General features: G+C 38.3%; 1 protein-coding gene across 1 annotated transcript in view; it reads right to left on the reverse strand.

Annotated features, from left to right (window-relative positions):
- Positions 1 to 7,775: 7,775 nt before the first annotated feature.
- The window catches only part of LOC131495881 (uncharacterized), a 199,036-nt gene continuing 185,098 nt past the window's right edge, over positions 7,776 to 21,713 (reverse strand). Inside the window, exons 26-28 of the mRNA XM_058701054.1 lie at positions 14,256 to 14,385; positions 13,886 to 13,947; positions 7,776 to 7,944 (exon numbers count right to left, since the gene is read on the reverse strand). Of these exons, the coding sequence (XP_058557037.1) occupies positions 7,897 to 7,944; positions 13,886 to 13,947; positions 14,256 to 14,385 (240 nt within the window). The 3' untranslated portion in view covers positions 7,776 to 7,896. The remainder of the gene's footprint in view (positions 7,945 to 13,885; positions 13,948 to 14,255; positions 14,386 to 21,713) is intronic.

The raw sequence follows: 21,713 nt of genomic DNA on the forward strand, positions 1-21,713 counted from the left end.
TTGATAGGAGGTGGGGGAGAGGGGAAAGTGGGTGATGGGCATTGAGAAGTCACCTGTTGGGATGAGCACTGGGTGTTGTATGGAAACCAATTTGACAATAGATTATATGTAGTAAAAAAAAATGACAAAATCAGCATCAAGAGATCAGTTGCATTTCTAAACAATAACAATGAAATAGCTGAAAAAGAAATATAAGGAAAAAATCCCCTTCCCCAAAGCATCAAAAAGAGCATAATACTTTGGAATGAATTTAATCAAGGACTTTCTGAAAGATAGGTACAGTAAAAACTACAAGACATTGGTAAAAGAAACAGCAGACACAAACAAATGGGAAGATACCCTGTTGTTTATGGATTCGAAAAATTAGTATCATTAAATATCCACATTACCTGAAACCACCTACAGAGTCAATGCAATCCTTGTCAAAATTCCAATGACGTTTTTCACAGAAATAGGAAAAGCATTCCTCAAATGTGCAAGGAACAAGAAAGACCCCAAATAGCCAAAACAATCCTAAGAAAGAAGAACAAATCTGGAAGCATCACACTTGCTGGTGTCAAACTATTACAAAGTTATGGTAATAAAAAACGTATGAAGTTGCACACACACACACACACACACACAAAACAAAACACAAAGATGAATGAAACAGAATCAAGAACCCAGAAATAAACCCATGCATAAAGTCAACTAAAAACCCGTGCATAAAGTCTCTTTGTTAAGAGACCCAAGAATACTCAAAAGAGAAAAGGTAATCTCTTCAATACATGATGGTGAGAAAACTGGATATTAACATGCAAAAGAATAAAACTGTGCCTCTACCTTACACCACTCACAAAAGTCAACCCAAACGCAAATAAAGACTTCTATATAAAGTCTTAAATCATAAAACTCGTAGAAGAAAACATAGGATAAAGGCTCCTTGACATAGATCTTACCAATGATTTAGGATAGGACATCCAAAGTACAAGCAATGAAAGCAAAACCAACCAATGCAATCAACAATGTTTCTGCACAGCAAAAGAAACAAGCAACATGACGGAAAGGCAACCTATGGAAAGGATGGAAACATTCGCAAGCTACAAATACGATAAACGTCAATATCTAAAAATGTGTAAGGAATTCGTACAATTCAACAGCTAAAAATAAATATAATTAAAAACTGGGCAAGGCACCTTAAAAGACGTCTCTCCTCAAAACATATTCAAATGGCCAAGGGTACATAAGAAAGTGCTCGATATCACTATTCATCAGGAAAATGCAAATCAAAACTGCAGTATATAGATATCACTTTGACCTATTAAAATGGCTATTGTCAAAAAGACAAGAGATATCGTTGGCAAGGATGTACAGGAAAGGAATTCCTTGTACTCCTGTAGGACTGTAAATTGGGACAGCCACTATGTAAAACAGTATGGTGGCTCCTCAACAAACTAAAAATAGAACCTCCATATGAGCCAATAATCCCATTTCTGGGTATATATCTTAAAGACATGACATCCTTACCTTGGAGAAATATCTGCAGCCCTATGTTTATTGCAGCATTATTTACAATAGTCAAGAAACAACCTAAGCATCCATCAGTGGATCCATCGATTAAAAAATATGGTATACATTTACAATGGAATATTTTCAGCCACAAACAAGAAGGAAATCCTGCCATTTGTGGCAGCATGAGTGAAACTTGAGGGCTTTATGCTTAGTGAAAATAAGTCAGACACAGGAAGTCAAACACTGTATGATCTGACTTATATGTGGAATTAAGAAAAAAATGCGTGAAAAACAGAACAGACTGGTGGTTGCCGGGGTTAGGAGGCTTTGAGAAATGGGTAGATATTGGTCAAAGGGTACAAACTACCTGTTACAAGATTAATAAATTCTGGGGATTTAATGTGCAGGATGGTGATTACAGTGAACAATACTGTATCCTATCATTGGAAAGTTGCTACAAGACTAGATCATCACAAACAAGAAATGATATTTATGTGAGATGATGGAAGCATTAACACTATTGTGGTAAGCATTTGACAATATAAAAGTGTATCAAATTAATACAGGTACACCTTACAGTTACACAGATGTGTGTTACTTATATCTCATAAATCTGGAAAAACTTCAAAAATTCAAAAGTACTCATATGTCATTATCTATCGCTCAAAAATAAAAATCATCTGATTAGTTATGCTTTTGTTTAAAAAAAAAATGGTTTGCGGCGCCTGGATGGCTCAGTTCATTAAGTGTATGACTTTGGCTCAGTTTGTGATCTAAGGGTTTGTGGCTTCGAGCCCCACATCGGGCTGTGTGCTGACAGCCCAGAGTCTGGAGCCTGATTTGGAATCTTTGTCTCCCCCTCTCTCTGCCCCTCCCCAACTCTCACTTTGTCTCTCTCCAAATGAATAAACATTAAAAAAATTTTAAAAAATGATTTGTTAACTTTTGTATACTTTTAGCCTAATATCTAATCCTAATAGAAAAAAATGGGGGATTCCCCAAAAAGAAAATTATAATTCTGTTTTCATGGACTAAATGCATGCAACAGAATATTATTACCATACAGCTATGTACATTTCCAAAAAATAATGAAATTTCCCACAGATTATTTAGGACTTAAACATGAGCCCCGAAGAGCACCAAAAACAAAAACAAAACTAACAATTGTTTTTTTTTTTTCTTTTTTTTTTTTTTTTTAATTTTATTTTTGGGACAGAGAGAGACAGAGCATGAACGGGGGAGGGGCAGAGAGAGAGGGAGACACAGAATCGGAAACAGGCTCCAGGCTCCGAGCCATCAGCCCAGAGCCTGACGCGGGGCTCGAACTCACGGACCGCGAGATCGTGACCTGGCTGAAGTCGGACGCTTAACCGACTGCGCCACCCAGGCGCCCCTGTTTTTTTTTTTTCAAAAAAAACTGTTATACAGATAACTTTTCTCATGGAAATAACATCCAAGAAAAGAAGAATCTTTCTGAAAGCAATTATCAAACAATTCCTCTTGACTCAAACTTCAAAAATGAATCTGTAATTATAGAATTTGAAATAGCTTTCATTTTGAACCCAGTCAATAGAAGCAACCTTTAAGTAGAAAACATCTGGTGAAAGCCACCTCAAACTTAGAAAAAACAAAACAAAACAAAACAAAAAGAAACCCTAACACGTAGCTGTGGTAACAAGAAGCCACCAGAATCAGTTTTAAATGTGTTAATCAATGTGCACCAGCCCTACTCGCCAACCAATCCATTTCAGCTCCTTCCTTCTGAAAGACAGCGAATAAAGGACAAAAATCACTCCAATACACATGCTTCAGCGTGCCAACCAATCCACAACAGTCTCACCCAAATAAGCATGGTGCTTCAGATGATGACAAACCATTTAATTTTCTGAAAGTTCCCCAATCCTTAAACTCCACTCTTCCCCAAACCCTGTATAAGAATAGCAGACTGCTCTGTTAGAAAAGACTACACCTAACCAGCATAGCTCGCTCTTATTTGGAAGTGATCAATTCCAACTTCATCTTTTTATTTCAGATATTGAGGGTTCATAATCCTTTGGCAAGAATTTTTAAAGTCCTATAAAAAATTGCCACCATATTTTAGTTTCCTTAATAAATATAAAGGAAGTTTGCTATTCCTTTGATACATTTCACCATAATGAAAACTAACATAAATACAACTAAAAGAATAAGTAGCAAGTAAACACAATATTGGGTCCCCCAAAATCCAAAAACTGTATATAACTGGCAGGTTTAGTTGTCAGAATGAACCCACGCCAAACTTTGTCAAAGTGGGGACTAGTATTAGGTTAAAAAAATTACACACAAGTTAAACTCCGTTCACTCAGTAAACATTATTGAATAAGTACTATATAGACTAGAACATTTTCTAGGCATTGGGGACATGGCAATGAACAGATAACAATCCTACTCATGAGTGAAGTACACATACAATAACAATAAGCTACACAGGCAAAATATACAGTATTAGAGGAGAAAAACGAAAGCAGAGAAATCACATTTTGATGTGTTATAGGGAAAAGGGTAGTTGAAGTACTAGTCAGGATGGCCAAGAAAGGCCGTGCTGAGAAAGTGACTTTTAAGCAAAAACCTGAAAGAAAAAACAAACAACAAAGGAAAAATCAAGCCATGAGGTATCTGAGGGAAAGCATTCCAGACAGAGTTAACAGCAAGTACAGAAGTATGTCCAAAGTACTTAAAGAGTAGTGAGAAATCAGTATGGCTGGACAGAATGAAAGGGGTAGAAAAGAGTTCAAATCAGAGAGAGAGAAGGAGACACCTGATCATATACAGGCCTTGTCGGCATTAGGAAGAGTTTGGGCATGTACTCTGAGTGAAATGGGAGGCAATTCGGCTTGGAGCAGAGGAAGGACACAATCCGACTTATGTTTTACTAGATCCAATGTGTTTAGAATTAACAGAAATCGGAAAAACAAAAGGAAGAAACAAACAAACAAGAAGACCATTTAGTTACCTATTACACCAATATAAACCACAGATGACAGTCTATTGGTCATGGAAGATGTGTTTGGATTCTGGATATATTTGAAGGAAGACGTGACAAGATTTGCTGACAGATGAGATGTGATGTGTATGAAAAAGAAAAAGAAAATAGAAGGAAAAAGTGAAAGGAAAAGAAAAAAAGACAGGAGTCAAAGATGACACCAAGTTTTTTAGCAGAGCAACTCATAGAACTGTTATTAACTCAATTAGGAAAGACATGAAAGGCAAATATTAAGAAGGAATATCAGGAGTTCAATTTGGTACATGTTAAGTTTGCAATAGCTATCCAGAAAAAGATATCAAGTAGGCAGTTTGATATGCGGGCCTGGAATTATGGAGAGAGATCCGGGATGGAGATATAAACTTGAGGATCATTAGAATATACAAGATAGTAAAAGTCAAGAGAAGGAAAATCAAAGGCAAATTCCTGGAAGACATCAATGGGTTAAAAGGTGGGGGACGAGGAGAAACAAGCAAATCAGGCTGAGGTGTACAGACTAGAAAGGCAGCGGGAAAATCAGGTGAGTGAGTGATATCCTACAAGCAACATGGAGACAGAATTTTGGAGGAGAGAGTTTTCCATTGGGTCAAATATTGCTGAAAGGTTAAGTAAAATGAGATGTATGAAATTATGTTTAGATTTATTAAAGTGAAAATCGGTGGTAACCTTGAAAAAACAATTCTGGAGGAATGAGAGGGAAAATTGCTACAATGAATTCAAGAGTGGATGGGAGGGAGGGAAATCAGGATCAAAGAGTGAAGAAGGCTCTTGAAGGATTTCGTAGCTAAGCGGAATGGTCATGGTTGATCTAATTTTCTATTGTTGCTGTAGTTTTCAATTGTTACATAATGATTAGGTAGTATTTTTGTAATATTTGGAAGTCTTAAAAATTGCATATATGTAACAGTAGTTTTTTTTTTTGTTTGTTTGTTTGTTTTTTTTTTTTTTTTTTTGCTTTTTTGAAATACCAGACCAAGGTACTAAATAACTCACAAAATTATACACTGAGAAGACTCCTTAAAAATTTTCTAGATATATGATATTATATAAGCTGATTACCATTTTTCTCATGCTTAGAAAGACCACAGAAAAACTAAGTTTCAAGGGCAGAATTTCATGCTTGATAAAAATTATTGAACTCTAAGGGCACCTGGGTGGCCCAATCCACGAAACATCCATCCTTTGATTTTGGCTCAGGTCATGATCTCTATGTTCTCTAGCATCGAGTTCTGTACTGACAGCATGGAGCCTCCTTGGGATTCTCTCTCTCCCTCTCTCTTTGCTCGTCCCCCACTCATGTGTTCATGCTCGCTCTATCTCTCTCTCTCAAAATAAACAAACATTTTTAAAAAGTCACCCAACTCTAGGATATTTTACACTATCCAAAGTAATTATTCATATTAAAATTTTATACACAGAAGAAAAGGGGTTGTGAATGCAGAAAATAGTCCTACTTTGTAAACTGAATTGTCACAAATGGTATAACATGAAGGTACTGTTGAAAAATTTGGTGTGGTTCATGTTGAAATATATTCTCTACAAAGGCAGGATAATGGCATTCAAGCAAGGTACCTTTATAAAAATGATTCATTGCATTACCAGCATCTTGGTTTATAGCACAGGGGTCATGAAATGTTTATATAGAATATGAGACATGTTGCCACATGAATCCTCTTGACAATATTCAGATTAAGTTGAGGGTCCGACGTTGGAGCACTCATGCACTGGGAAACAAAACCAAAAATCTAATAACTAGGAATTTTGTTGGTAGACTGCCAGTGTAGCAGGGAACTTCTGTTTGCAATTCAGTAGATATTAAAAGTATTCTAACAAAATGTGCATAAGACATGACACCAAACCAAACCAAATGCTTTAAATATACTTTGTTAAACCATCAGTACACATAGACCTAAAATCATTTTTTATTTTTTATTTTTTTTATCGTTTATTTATTTTTGAGACAGAGAGAGACAGAGCATGAACGGGGGAGGGTCAGAGAGAGGAAGACACAGAATCTGAAACAGGTTCCAGGCTCTGAGCTGTCAGCACAGAGCCCGACGCGGGGCTTTAACTCTCGGACCGCGAGATCATGACCTGAGCCGAAGTCGGCCACTTAACCCACTGAGCCACTCAGGCGCCCCTAAATTCATTTTTTAAAATGGTCACATGCTCCATTACTTTATAGAAGTGAAACTTTACTTCCTTATTAATGAATTGATATTTAGCCTATCTCTGGGGCACCTAGGTGGCTCAGTCTGGTGAGCATCTGCCTGTTGATGTTGGTTCAGGTCATGATCTTGTAGTCGTGAGATCGAGCCCTGTGTTGGCCTCTGCACTGTTAACGTGGAGTCTGCTTGGGATTCTCTCTCTGTCCCTCTCTGTCTCTGCTCCCCCTCGATGCTTCGGCTCCCGAGTGTGCACATTCTCTGTCTGTCTCTCAAAATAAGTCAATAAACATTTAGACAATCCCCAAATGTTTGATATGGGAATGCTATAATAAATATCCTTCACATATACATGTAACATATTTATATAAGTAACCTTAATATATCTGTTCTATTTTGTATATGTAATAATTATAATAAATGCCCTTATAGTGTGGTGTGTGTGTGTGTGTGTGTGTGTGTGTTTGCACGTGCAGGAGCATGTGCTTGCTTATAGAAGTCACGTATTTCAGAAGGACCCAGTCCTGGCAATGAAACCATTAGAATAAACGGATGACCTACCTGAAATATTTTTCTCACGTTATATTATTTATTTCTGACAGTGACAGAGACAGAACACAAGCAGGGGAGGGGCAGAGAAAGAGGGAGACACAGAATCTGAAGCAGGCTCCAGGCTCTGCTCTGTTAGCACAGAACGTGATGCAAGGCTCAAGCTCGTGAAGTGCAAGATAATGACCTGAGCCAAAGTTGGATGTTTACCTATCGGTGCCATCCAGGTGCCCGACATATTTGAAATTTTGAAATACACTGCTAAATCACCTTTCAGAAAGGAGTTACCAATTTCATCCAGCCACAGGGTCTAAGAAGGTCATTTTCCTCACATTTCCTAACTTGGGTTATTTTTTAAAATAAAATATTATTACTATGACTGCAAAAATCACTATCTCACTGGTATTCACATTTTTCTCATTAGCACGTAGGATGAAATATCTCCACAAAAAATACAAAATTTGTTCATCATGAACATTAACTCAAACTAGGAAAGTTTGTTGCATAGGAAAATAACAATTACCTACTATTTAAATATTGCTATAGGCTTACCTATCAGAATCTTTATTTTCTGTAATAGGCAATTGATGGTTATCAGTTTTTCCATTCTGTCTTTGTGGAATTAATCCAGCAGCCGCAGCATCATGTATGTTTTCTGATACTTCTATGTCACTTCCTCTGTGCTTCTTTTTCTTCAACCTTTAATGGAACTTGATACTAAAGGTAATTGTTACTTTAGTCAATAAAAAGAAATTTTTTTCATTAACTTTATCAGTTGACACTTAGTTTGTCATAAATTCAATGGAGGAAAATATTTTGTGTTTACTTTATCATTACAAGTAATTGTAATTTTTATAAACTCGGCTTCATTTCTGATGGAATTTTAAAAAAGCAGAAGTTACCAAAATTTCTAAAAGGGCTTTCTTAATTTTGTACTCTTATTCATATCCACACGTTGCTACTGAGAATTCCCCACCCATCCCCACCCCACCTGACCAAAAGATACAAAGAAATAAAAAGACAAGAGACAAAATTTGTCCTTTTCTATCCTTACCACCTGGGTTTAACACAACAGCCAGATTTAAAACATGTGACATGGAGGTGCTCCTGTAACAATACCAGGAAGCTTTCCCCTTTCTGCATGGAGCTATTCTTTCCCTGACTGCCTTTTACAATTCTTTTTCTTTTGGAACTTAAGGTTCTCAAAAAAAGTGACAGTGTCCCCTAAATTTATGAACCAAAGTTTGCCACAACACAAAAGGAACAAAGTGAAATGGACGTTAGGGTGGAATTCTGTGAAATTAGTAATGCTCTCCAAATCTCACATTCAATAACCATAAAACTTTATAGGGAGAGGGTATAAAAGTAATGATCACCTTTAATCCCATTTGCTACTGATAATGCGAGTAAAACTCAAAAAAGTTAAACGATTTGTCCCAAGTTCCTAAAGTGTCATTAGCTAGCATTTTATGGCACCAAAAGAGACGGTATAATTCTTGAATGCTGAATCAGAGAAATGACCACAAATTCATTAAATTAGTCAGATGCATGAAAAGTGTGACTTTGGCACAGTAAATTAATACCTTGATAGGGGACAAGGAGATTAGCTACTTATTCTTTTTAAAGGAGGGTATCTTTAGGTTTTGTCTAAATAGACAAAGTCCACACATCTCAAAACTCAGTTTTCTCCCCTACAGTTAAATACTGAAGGTTTGCTGAAGGCTTATGCTACCTACATGGTAAAAATCATACAGGCCAAAAGGTATCATACGCTATTGAACATAAAGTGAAGGTTTGACTCAACAGAAACATCTGAGAATGAGATTAAAAAATGTGAAAAAAGGGGTGATAACACAAATAGCTGTTATTAAGCCTATCTCAAAGGGGTCATGTTGAAATTCTAAGTTCCAAGATTTTGAGTAAAGCAGACAAGACTGCCTATATTTGTGGGCAATAAGCTTAGGAATTCCCTGAGCCTGCACTGATGGGTTAACCAGGCATAGAAAATTACAAAGCCATAGGATGCTCACACCCAAGTTTCGGTAAACAATATTAGGTATCTAGGTATAGAGAGGGCGGGGCAAAGTCTCCAAGACCAAGGTGTGAGAGGTAAACAAGATTAGATATTCAGGAGGACACACTCCCCAATTTAGTACTATGGCAGAAAGCTGCTTTCACAGGAAGGAAGGACCAAATGAGGTAAACAGGTAAGTAGGGCTATAGGCTGTAGGCTGCAGGGTGAAGATGCCCAGAGGGGAGCTAATTAGCAAAAGAAAGGTGCCTTGTGGATCCTGGGGTAGCATCTGTCTTCTCCCCTAGACTAGCTAAGATAAACAGAGAAGCTGCCTCAGGTCAGCTGTTAACAACCATCTACCAGGCACCAGGATTTTGTTTTATATTGACCCTAACACCTAACACCCTATATCTTGAAACCCCCTTTCCCTCATGCCCATGAGTTCATGTTCACAGATTGATTTTCTCTTTGTGCACGTCCATCACCATGTTTGGAAGCCTTCTGATCCTATTAAAAACAGAGCAAGGACCCTTAATCCGGGCTCGTGTGTTCTCTGGGACATTAGCTGTCTCTCCCATTGTAATCCTGCATCCCACTGCTGTCTTGCTAGACAAGCAAGAACCCTAGACCCAGAGTCTACAGACACATACTGAAGCAATACATAGATTGCTTTAGCTGGGAATGTGTTTGTATTCCTTCTCTTAGTTATTGCAAATTCCTTCTCATTTTATTGTTTATGGAAAGGCAATTTATATTTAAGCCAATATATTAAAAAAAACAACAACCTGGAGATAATTATGTTTTTTAAGCAGTTTCTTTATGGTTATTCTGGTTCGTGAGGTCACATGGTACTTATATAGCTAAGTTAATTTCCCAGTTCTTATACTACTTGGAAGACTGACACAGAAACTTTAAGGTAAACAAATCACAAGAATGTTTCCCTGAACTCCTATTTGTTAGATAGCAGAAATAATCTATTTCCAGACACAATTACTTATTTAGACAATTCCATTGTATGCACACTCTTGTTCTCTTGAATGGAAAATCGGAATCGATCAGATAATTGTTAAAGAGAAAAAAAAAAACAAGAGTAACAGCAAGGCAGACCTCCTTCTCTTTTGGAGGTTGAACTTTCTCTCTTTCCAAAGACAGGAACTCTACTTGAGACATGCCTATCTCATTCTTAAACCTTTGCATATCTTGATGTAATTCTTCACTTAGATGTACTTCAGATGCTGGAAAACTAGATGCTGAAGAAGAACTCACAATTTCTAATTCAGAATCAATACTTTTATAGTTATGAGTACTGTCATTATCTGCATATAATGGCTTCTGGAAAAAAGTCTTGTACTGGTTTTGTTTTCTCGTAAGTGTTTGTGACAGCAGAAATATCATGCTTTTTTGTTTGAACCATGTGTTTCATCACATGACAGCAGGCAAGCCACAAATGAAAAAGGCTCTCTGAATCACTAGACTGAGGTCTAATTTACAATCGGTGGTATTTTGGTCCATATTTTTTGCCATTTGCATGTCAAACTCTCTTGGCCTTCTTTCACTTTATTTTTTTTTTAATTTTTTTTTCAACATTTTTTATTTATTTTTGGGACAGAGAGAGACATAGCATGAACGGGGGAGGGGCAGAGAGAGAGGGAGACACAGAGTCGAAAGCAGGCTCCAGGCTCCGAGCCATCAGCCCAGAGCCTGACGCGGGGCTCGAACTCACGGACCACGAGATCGTGACCTGGCTGAAGTCGGACACTTAACCGACTGCGCCACCCAGGAGCCCCAACCTTCTTTCACTTTAAATGTAACTAGTGGGTTCCTTGCTTTTTTATTTTCTATATCATTTTAAAAACCCTCATTGTTGTTAAAAAGGTGCTCAATGTCTGGTTTGTTCTCATTTCCATAGTCTGATTTACTTTCTTTCTTTCTTTCTTTTATTTGAAATTTATTGTCAAATTGGTTTCCATATAACACCCAGTGTTCATCCCAACAGATGCCCTCCTCAATGCCCATCACTCAGCCTCCCCTCCCCTCCCATCCCCCATCAATCCTCAAATTATTCTCAGTTTGTAAGAGTCTCGTATGTTTTGGCTCTCTCCCTCTCTAAGGTTTTTTTTTTTTTTCACTTCCCCTCCCCCACGGTCTTCTGTTAAGTTTCTCAGGATCCACAAAAGAGTGAAAACGTATGGTATCTATCTTTCTCTGTATGACTTATTTCACCTAGCATCACACTCTCCAGTTCCATCCATGTTGCTACAAAAGGCCATATTTCATTCTTTCTCATGGCCAAGTAGTATTCCATTGTGTATATAAAGCACAATTTCTTTATCCATTCGTCGGGTGATGGACATTTAGACTCTTTCCATAAATTTGGTGATTCTTGAAAGTGCTGCTATAAACATTGGGGTACAAGTGCCCCTACGCATCAGCACTCCTGTATCCCTTGGGTAAATTCCTAGCAGTGCTATTGCTGGGTCATAGGTTAGGTCTATTTTTCATTTGTTGAGGAACCTTCACACTGTTTTCCAGAGTGGCTGCACCAGTTTGCATTCCCACCAACAATGCAAGAGGGTTCTTGTTTCTCCACATCCTCCCCAGCATCCATAGTCTCCTGATTTGATCATTTAGCCACTCTTGACTGGTGTGAGGTGGTATCTCAGTGTGGTTTTGATTTATATGTCCCGGATGATTTGCTTTCATTTAAAGAAAGCTTAGAAGATCACTGGAAAGCATATTCTGGGGACGCAGAGTATGAATGAGAGAGAATGACATTTTCAAGACTAGGCTCTTTTTGTTCAGGAAATGCCTGAAATACTACCGAGACAGACACTCCAAATGCATCTTATTCCTCACAATCAAGTACAGTATTTGTCCAATTCGAAGGTATTTCCTTTCAGTTGGATCCTCCTTAGAGTGACCCCGTGGTGGTTCTTCTTCAAGATGAGTAGGAATGCTGTATTGTTAACAAATTTCACCAAACTTCAGCTTTCACTCACTGGTGATGAGTTTTAAGCTATTTTTCCAGTCTAATTTGCCTCATTTGATCCACATTTCCTCAAAGTTTTGCATAGAAGCATGTCTTAAATATAGACATATATCATGCTCCCTATCACATTCCTTATTCATTTCTGGTCCTTGAGTCATTCTCTGCAGTTGCAAAAACGGATGGTAATTTCCTTGTTTTGATTTTCACATGTCTTTTCTGCCAGGATACATGTTTGTAAAAACACCTTGTCCTTAAGTAATCAAGTACGGACAAAGAAAAATGAGAAAATAATTACAATTGTACTGTTAACTTTCTTCATCTATGTTTAGCTGTTCCCAAGTCACTGGATTGTAACTTCCTGTAAGAAGTGAAAACTAACTTGCCTTAGCCTAAGACAGAAGAAAAATATGAACTCATAAACTTAAGCTTGTCAGTTTTTGGAACTAAACAATTCATTACGTGTTAAATCGACCAAAAAATAAGTTAGATGATTTTTACTGTTACAAACCTTAAAAACTATTTAGCTTACCATCCCTTATAACGAGCACTAAAGTGTATTTGAGTACTTTTTAAAGATTAATAACTAGAGAATTAGAAAACTTTAAATTATTAGCAGCCAAATCAATTAATATCAAAGAGAAAGAAATATGCTGGCAGTGTGAATCAGCTTAAGATTCTCTCTCTCACCCTGCCCTCACTTACCCACGTGCTCTGTCCTCACTCTCTCTCTCAAAAGTAAGAATTAATAGAAAAAGAAACCATAAGCAACAGAAAATACATTTACATGATGGTACTCTATTTATTGAAAAAATTTGTGTGTAAGTTGATTCCCACAGTACAAACCCACATGGTTCAAGGGTCAACTGTATACATATATGATGTCTCTTCTAAGAGATTACCAGAACTTAACATAGTGTCAAATTAGAAAATCAAAAACCCATTCCTACTTTCCCATTCTTTTCTGGACCCTACGACCATTTTATTGGCCTTCAGACATCTTCACATTTAAAACAAATATTCTTGGGGGTCTGGGTGACTTAGTCGATTAGGTGCCCAACTTTGGCTCAGCACATGTTCTCACAGTTCATGCGTTCAAGTCCTGCATTGGGCTCTTTGTTCTCAGTGCAGAGCCTACTTCGGATCTTCTGTCCCCCCACCCCACTCTCAACAATAAACAAACATTCACCAAACAAAGTATCCTCAATATTTAGTAAGTCACTAAAAGCCACTGTGATCATTTTGTCTTCTATTTCTATAGCACCCTTTACAGGTTACAAAACGTTGCCACATTTGTTCATTACGCATAACCAAGAGGTGGGTATTGGTGCCATTTTTAGGAAGGAGGTCATTGACCTTGAGGCAAGTTTTTCCAAGATCCCACAGCAGGAAGTGACGGAACCAAGATGCTAGCATGTCTTTGATTTCAAATACAGTGCTTGTAGCATTATGCATCAGCAGCCTGGGCCTAAGAGATCAGGACTTTTTTACCTCCTTCCCTAGTTGTCATCTTAGAATAGGTCATCATTACTTTACTTATATCACTACAAGTATGACTGCGATGTTATTTTAATCATTCAAAAGTCAAAGTCAAAGCATCTCTTGGATGTTTTAACATCGCTCCATGACTATACTTAAAAATAAGCAGAAGAAAGTACCTCAGGAAGAGAAGGTGATTCTACATCTTCCTCTTCTCCTAATTCTAATGCTGACATGATATCTACAGAATAGGGTCACAGATAAATTAATGAAAACATGTGTTACTATGAATTATAAACACATACACAAGTCTATCTCCATTCATGAATATTTCAATAAAATAAAAGCAATAGCAGAAAAGATGTTCAGGGTGTTCAAGATTTTCTGGAAGTAAAAGGGGGTAGTACTTGGGATACTTCTAAAGAAAGATAGCAACAGAAAAATACCTTCACTAAAAAAGGATAATATATTTGGAACTACATACTTTCATATTTTTTTCAACTAGAATTTAATCATAGGAAAACAACTCACAGAGATTCACTAGCTTACCACTTCTATAATTTTTATGCACTCCACCAGCAGAAGTCAAACTGTCATTAACTGTTTGCTTGGGTGGCACATTTTCAATAATACCAACACCATCTCCCTTTGCTTCCATTGCTGACTTTGCTGTTCCTTCCTAGAAAAACAGCACAAAACAAAAACCCAACTTCAGAAAAATATCACATTGATTCATTTGGTCATGCACTCACCCACTCAGAAAGACAAGCCCATACGGTATCTGTCAAGTCATAGCCACGATCTGGGGAAGAGCTGGAAATATAAATAAAAGACAGAATCTGTTCTATACGGTAGTAGTGGTAGAGATGCATGAAAACAGGTAAGGACAGAAAAATACCATCCACTAGTTCTGCAAGGGAAGTGAATAACGTACAGTGAACGCACAAAGGAGAAAACACTTACATTTGGGAAGCTCAGCAAATGCTGGGAATATAGGGCTGTATCTTAAAAGACAGACAAAGTGCACAGGGAGGGTGTGAAGGGCATTCTATAATGGCAAAAGAATCAAGTATGAAAAAATATAGTAAGTGAAAACACCTATGCAATATGGCAAAACTGGAACAGAGTTATTGGGAATGGGATAGACAGGGAGATATTACTAGAACATCAGGACGAAACCAAAAAAAAAAAAAAGAGCAGTGTTATGCTAGAACATGAATTTTCACCTTCAGGTAATGGGGATCCATTGAATAAGCAGAGAAGTGACATCGTCACAAGTATATTTTAGAAAGGTCACTCTGGCAGCAATGTAGGATGAACGTAAAGGAAGCAAAACCAGAAGAGTACATCAAAATTGTAGGTGAGCGAGTGAATTACAGGAATAACATATGAAAAATGGTAAGCAGGAACAAAATATCGAATGTGGTGAGTGACTGGATGCGGCGATTTCAGGGAAGTTCGGAGTCCAGGACGTTTCCTGTTCAAAGGCTGCTATTTATTAGGCTAGGGAACACAAATGACAGAGCAGATTACAAAGAGTCAGGAAAGAGGAAAGGGAATGGGTCAGAAACAATGTCTTTAAACTAAGGCATATTAAATTAAAAGTACCCAGGGGATTACCAAAGAAAATGTTAGGGCCGCCTGAATGCCTCATTCAGTTAGCACCTGACTCTTGATTTTGGCTCAGGTCATGATCTCGCAGTTCATGCGTTCAAGCCCCCCATCTGGTTTTGCGCTGACAGTGCAGGGTCTGCTTGGGATTTTCTCTCTCTCCCTCTGTCTCTTTTCACCTCCCCACTTATGCTCTCTCTGTCTTTCTCTACAATAAATTAATAAACTTTAAAAAAAGAAAAGGACAGAAAATTCAGATCAATACACTTCCTGTAAGAAAAGCACATCGTAAATATCTATAAAACATATTAAACTTATATAATAATGCAAACCTACACAGAAGTGTGAAATTGCGAAAAGGAAAATAAAAGGAGGTGGGAGGAGGAAAGATGGCAGAGGAGAGTGATCAGAATTTCCCTTGACCCTCAAACACAGCAGTATTGAGGTCACAACTCTCGGAATACCAGGAATAAAGGCTGCAGAGGGACAGAAAAATCTCCACAGGTGCAAAGACACAACTTGGCGGGACAGAAGGGCGTGTATGCGGATTGGGAGAAATAAAATGGTCCGCAAAGGCATGGAGGGGGGGAAGCCCTTTGGTGGAGAAATGAAAGGAAGGTAGAGAGAGAGGCTGTGGGAAGTGTACTTGGATATAAGAAAACCTGTCCGGACCAGAGACCAATGAGAGGCCCAGAGAGCCAATTCTACTTGGCAAAACAGCCTTAGAAGCTAAAAAACAGAATTTTCGAGGTTGCCAGACTTTCTCTAGAAAATAGCTGCCACCTCCCATGCCTGGTGGGGAGGGAGCCGCCCCTAGGCTCTCTGTGAAACACTGGGAGAGAACACCTTGAGTATGGTGGAAAGGGGAGGTATTGCCCTGCCCAAGGAAAAAAGACTCTGCAGGCACGAGCCAGAGGACTTTTGTCAACTGGGCAGAGTGGTCCTACTCCAAAACGAGGTCTGAGTAAAGCGGGATCCTATAGGGTTTTGAATCCCAGCTCAGTGGTCAGGGAGCACAGGAGAATTTGCACTAAGGCAAGCCGGGCCCCCAGGATATTCTGTGAGGACAGCGTAAACAGTGAGCTTTGAGACACATCCTGTGGGCAGGAGAGATTGGGGTGTCGCCATTTCTCTCCCCATAACCAACATCGTGGGGCTTCAGGGAATGGACAGTGAGCCTCAGTGGAGGCAGGTCAATTCCACAAAACCCTGCCTCTTTGTGCCTCATAACTGCACTCTATGGGAGTGAGACGGACACTGATGGGACCAGACAGCCCCTCCCGTAGACCAGCACAGCCACCTGTCACAGGCACCAGTAGACAACTCTCCTCTGGTTTTCTATCTTTGTTTGTTCTCATTTGAATTATTATTCTTTTTATCTTTTTATTTTCTGTCTTAATGTTTATTTATTTATTTTGAGAGAGAAAGTGATCCTGCTTAGTGATCAAGCAGGAGAGGTGCAGAGAGAGGGAGAGAGAAAGATTCCAAACAAGATCCATGCTCCCACTGCAGAGCCTTATTGGGGTTAAGAACCCACATACAACGAAACATGACCTGAGCCAAATTCAAGAGTCGGACGCTTCACCTACTGAGCAACCCAGGCCCACATCTTTTCTTTCCTTTGGTTTCACTTTCTCCTATTTTCCCTTTTTTCTCTTTCTACTCTCCTCTTTCCTCTTCTCCCTTTGGAAACAGCCTAGTAGTCTCGAGTTGACATGGGTCAAAGCTAATTATATATCTACATATATGTATATATATATGTATATACATATATGTAGATATATCTTTATATTTTTTCCCTTTGTTCCTGTGTTCTGGTTCTTTGTTTGTTTGCGCATTTTCTGTATAACTTTCTAGATCTCCTTCTTCATTTTCCTCCCTCTCTTTCTGGATTAAGCCATATAGCTCCTTTGAGTCACTACCTTGTCTTTTTTTCCACTCCAGTCATTTCTCCTTTTGTTTGGGCTAAGAATTCTTCACCAAATTCTTCTCCTTTTTTCCAGGATTACTTCAACAAACAAACCAAAGCACACCTAGTGGAAGGCCCAAACTGCCACTCCAAGTAGCGAGAACAGCAGCCAAAGACGCACCAAAAGAGTGCACACAACACACTCCAAAAAACATTTGTTCAACTTTTAGGCCCTGGACAGTGTAGGAGCTCTTTTTAATATAGTAGTACTCACAGGTGTGGGACACAGAATAAGCCATTAAAACACATAAAGGGCAGGAATCTAGCCAAAATGATGAAATCGACAAATTCTGCTCAAAAAAAAAAAAAATTCTGGGAAGAAAGGACAGCCAGAAAAGTGCTCAAAAGAGACAGAACCAATATATGTGAGCACATTTTAGGAATGACACTCATGAGACGCATGGTTGCGCTTGAAACCACGCATAGAAAACAGCAGACAATCTACTGCTTCAGAGATCAAGGACCTAAGGAATCGTCACCATGAACGCTGAAAATGAAATGGTGTAAAGGAGATACAAAGTATACTAGATGCAGTGACAGCAAGGATGGGAGAAGCAGCAGACAGAATTGGTGAAACAGAAGATACAATTGTGGACAAAGATGAAGCAGGGAAAGGAAAGGAAGGAAATGACTAGATCCTGAGGCAGGCCCTAGAGACCTATGTGATTCAGTGAGATGAAATATTAGCCACATCCTAGGAGACCCAGAAGAAGAAGAGTGAGAGAAAGGGGCAGAAGGTTTGTTTGAACAACGTATAGCTGAGAGCCTCCCTCATCTGGGGAAGGAAACGGGCATCCAAGTCCTGGCGGCACAGAGAATTCCTTTCCAAATCAACAAACCCAGGTCAACACCACGACATGCCATAGCAAAACAGGAAAACTACAAAGATAAGGAGAGGATTCTGAAAGCAGCTAAGGACAAACGGGTCTTATTCGACAAGGGAAGACACATAAGGATAGCAGCAGACCTGTCCAAAGAAACTTGGCAGGGCAGAAGGGACGGGTAGCAAACGGTCAGTGTGCTGAATGGGAACAAATGCGGCGAAGAATTCCTTCCCCAGCAAGGCTGTCATTTAGAACAGAAAGAGAGAGAAAGGCTTTCCCAGACAAACAAAACCTAATGGAGTTCATGACCACTAAACTAGCCCTGCAGGAGATCCTAAGGGGCGAGTCTGTGAGTGGAAAGCAGCAGAGACTACAAAGGACCAGAGGCCTCACCAAAGGCATGAAACCTTCAGATAACACAATGGCACTAAATCCATATCTTTAACTAATCACTCTGAATGTGAATGGACTCAATGCCCCAATCAAAAGACACAGGGAATCAGAATGGATAAAACACAAAACAAAACCAAACAACAAGATCCATCTGTATGTTGTCAGCAAGACACTGATGTTAGACCCCAGGACACCTCCAGATTCAAAGTGAAGCTATGGGGAACCACCTATCATGTTACCAGAAGTCAAAAGAAACCTGGAGTCACCACACTTCCACCAGAAAGACTAGATTTTAAACCAGAGACTGTAGTAACAGATTCAGAAGGGCATTGGATCATAATTAAGAGGTCTATCCATCAAGAGGAGCTAACAATTGCAAATGTTTATGGCCCCAAAGTGAAACGCCCACACATATGTATCGATTAATCACAAACATGATTAAGTGTATACATACAAATACCATGATTGTAGACGACGTTAAGACTCCACTCATGGCAACAGGCGGGTCGTCAAGGCAGAAAATCAGTAAGGACACACAGATCCAATGTGTCATTGGACCAGATGTATTCAGATATACATAGATATATATTGGCCTAATATATACATTTATATACATGGATATCAACACCGATATATTAAGATCTTTTCATCCAACAGCGGTAGAATGCACATTCTTCTTAAGTGCACATAGAACATTCTCCAATGTCTCCAAGTGACATCCTGGGTCACAAAACAGCCCTCCACAAATATAAAAGGACGGAGATCATACCTTGCATATTTTCAGATCACAGCCTCGAGCACTTGCTCATTCTTTCTCTCTCTCCCTCCCTTTCCAAGAGAAATACAAACATTACAAAAACATTTAGCTCAGCCCCTTCCAAGAAACAGAAAAACAAGAATAATAAACCTTGTGGGGCAATGAGTCCTGGATGGAAACCACACACCGACAGTAGAATTCCATAACCAATATGTTGACAATGGAGTTGACAGAAAGTGATGTACTAAAAGAACAGACACTAAAGAAATAGTTTCTGCAAGGACAAATTAGGGTAGGGGTAAACCATTAAAACAGAGCCTGGTGCGGGGAACACGTATGTGGCACAGTCAGTTCAGCATCCACCTTCAGCTCATGAGTCATGATCTCACGGTTTGTGGGTTTCAGCCCCACGTTGAGCTCTGTGTTGACAGCTCGGAGCCTGCAGCCTGCTTTGGATTCTGTGTCTGCCCCTAACCCGCTTGCACTCTGTGTCTCTCTCTGTCTCAAAAATAAATAAACATTAAAAAAATTTTTTTTAAATACCGTAAAAAGCATGGGGGTTGAAGAGGGAAAAAGGAAAAAAAAAAATAACACGTGACCAATCAATTAAGCATGAGCTTAAGACAAAAAAGAAAAGGAAAAATGTGAGCAAAGGGAGGTAAGTGGAAACAACATACATTTTTCAACAGGTACGTAAGTAGGATTGGGAATGTACTATGAACAATAGTCTCTTTTAAACCTTTTAAAGATATATGTCTCTATATATGTGTGTGTATATATATATATATATATATATATATATATATATTTATATATATGTGTGTGTGTGTATGTGTATATATATATATATATATATATATATATATATATGTGTGTGTGTGTTATATAAGTGTAAATGTATACGTGTATATATGTGTATATTTTATATATCTCTATATCTATCTATATCTATATCTATATCTATCTATCTATACAATATTTACGTAAAAGAGAGGCTTTGATTCACAGTATATCCATAATAATACTGACTCTTATCACTCTACAGTTATCTGGTTATAAATACTGTAATGAAGAATTTAATTTTTTTCAGTATAAATACATTGTTCAATTCTTGGCATCTTTCGCTTCTGAAGAGCTAGAGATTATTACTAGACTAAGAAAAGAACAGAAAAAGAGAGGTTCCTAACAAGTCAACATTCACTATGGAGAACGAATTGGGAATGAGAATTCTAGGAAGAAATGGGAACCCCCAAAGGATGTATGTAATGGGACACAGATGGGGTTAAACAAACAAAGGCTGAGGACTTTTTCTCTGCAATTCTAAGCTCACAATGGGAGGATACTAAAAATAGACTGTAACCTTCTTTCTTATGTAACTCCTGATTTCCTCAATAGAATTCATTTGCGTGTATACATGTTAAACACTAAAACGGAATATAAACTGAAGCCTGACTTTCTAAATTCACATATTTAATTGTGATATATCATGCGTATTTTGTTACTTTTCAAACTCCATTCTACGGAATTCCATTTCCCTACTCATTTATTCACATTCAAAAACCATGGCATTGCTTCTTCCAAGCAAGACTTTATTCTAGCAGCTCCAGGAGTCAAACAAGTGTGTTTCCTAACCTCCAGGAGCTTATCAAGATTTAGGGGCTTTGAAATGAATACTGAAATAAATATCACATGTCTGAAACTTTAAATTTTAGAATCGGACACAAGGACTAGGAGGAGATAGTTTTCAAAGCTACAGTATGAAACATTTCTGAAATTAGAAATTTGACAACTTGGCTATGAAGAGCCTCTGCTCATAGAGCTACTCTTTTCAGCAAAATACGTATTCTTCGGGGAGATGCACCATTTTACCTTACTCTTCATGGAGTTATTTCAAAACTACAGGGGAACACCTTTGTAAGGTAAATGTTGAGAAATAATGTAAACACCTAAATTTCTACATTTTCTAATATGATTTTAGTCTAAATGTAGAACAAAGGATAGAGCCAAAGGAAAATCCTGTATCTCACCAAAATTAAACTTGCCCAGGGCGGGGGGCAACCAACAATAGATACTTGGACCCAATCAGGTTTCATTTAGGCATGAGTATTATCAGTCATGTTACTATCACAGTAAGAATCCTTATCCTTAAGCAATGTCATATTGCCTCCATTATGGGAAAGCTTTTCCCAATATAATTTGACGGTCATTATATATTTTCCAGCCCATTCTTTTATCAGCCTCCACCTGTAGGATTTACCAAAGTAAAACAAAACAAAACAAAACATTCAACGCGTCATGTATCTGTAAAGTCGTTTGTTCTTGCTAACTTTCCATGACACACATAAAATGATGATACACAGGCTCCTCTTAAATTTTCAGAGTGAATAAGGGAGAAAACTCAATTCAGAGCAGGAAAGTGAGTTTCACAGGAAGATACTTTACCTTGGTACCAA

The sequence above is a fragment of the Neofelis nebulosa genome, chromosome 15 (genome assembly GCF_028018385.1).
Source record: "Neofelis nebulosa isolate mNeoNeb1 chromosome 15, mNeoNeb1.pri, whole genome shotgun sequence".
In the NCBI taxonomy this organism is placed as follows: domain Eukaryota; kingdom Metazoa; phylum Chordata; class Mammalia; order Carnivora; family Felidae; genus Neofelis; species Neofelis nebulosa.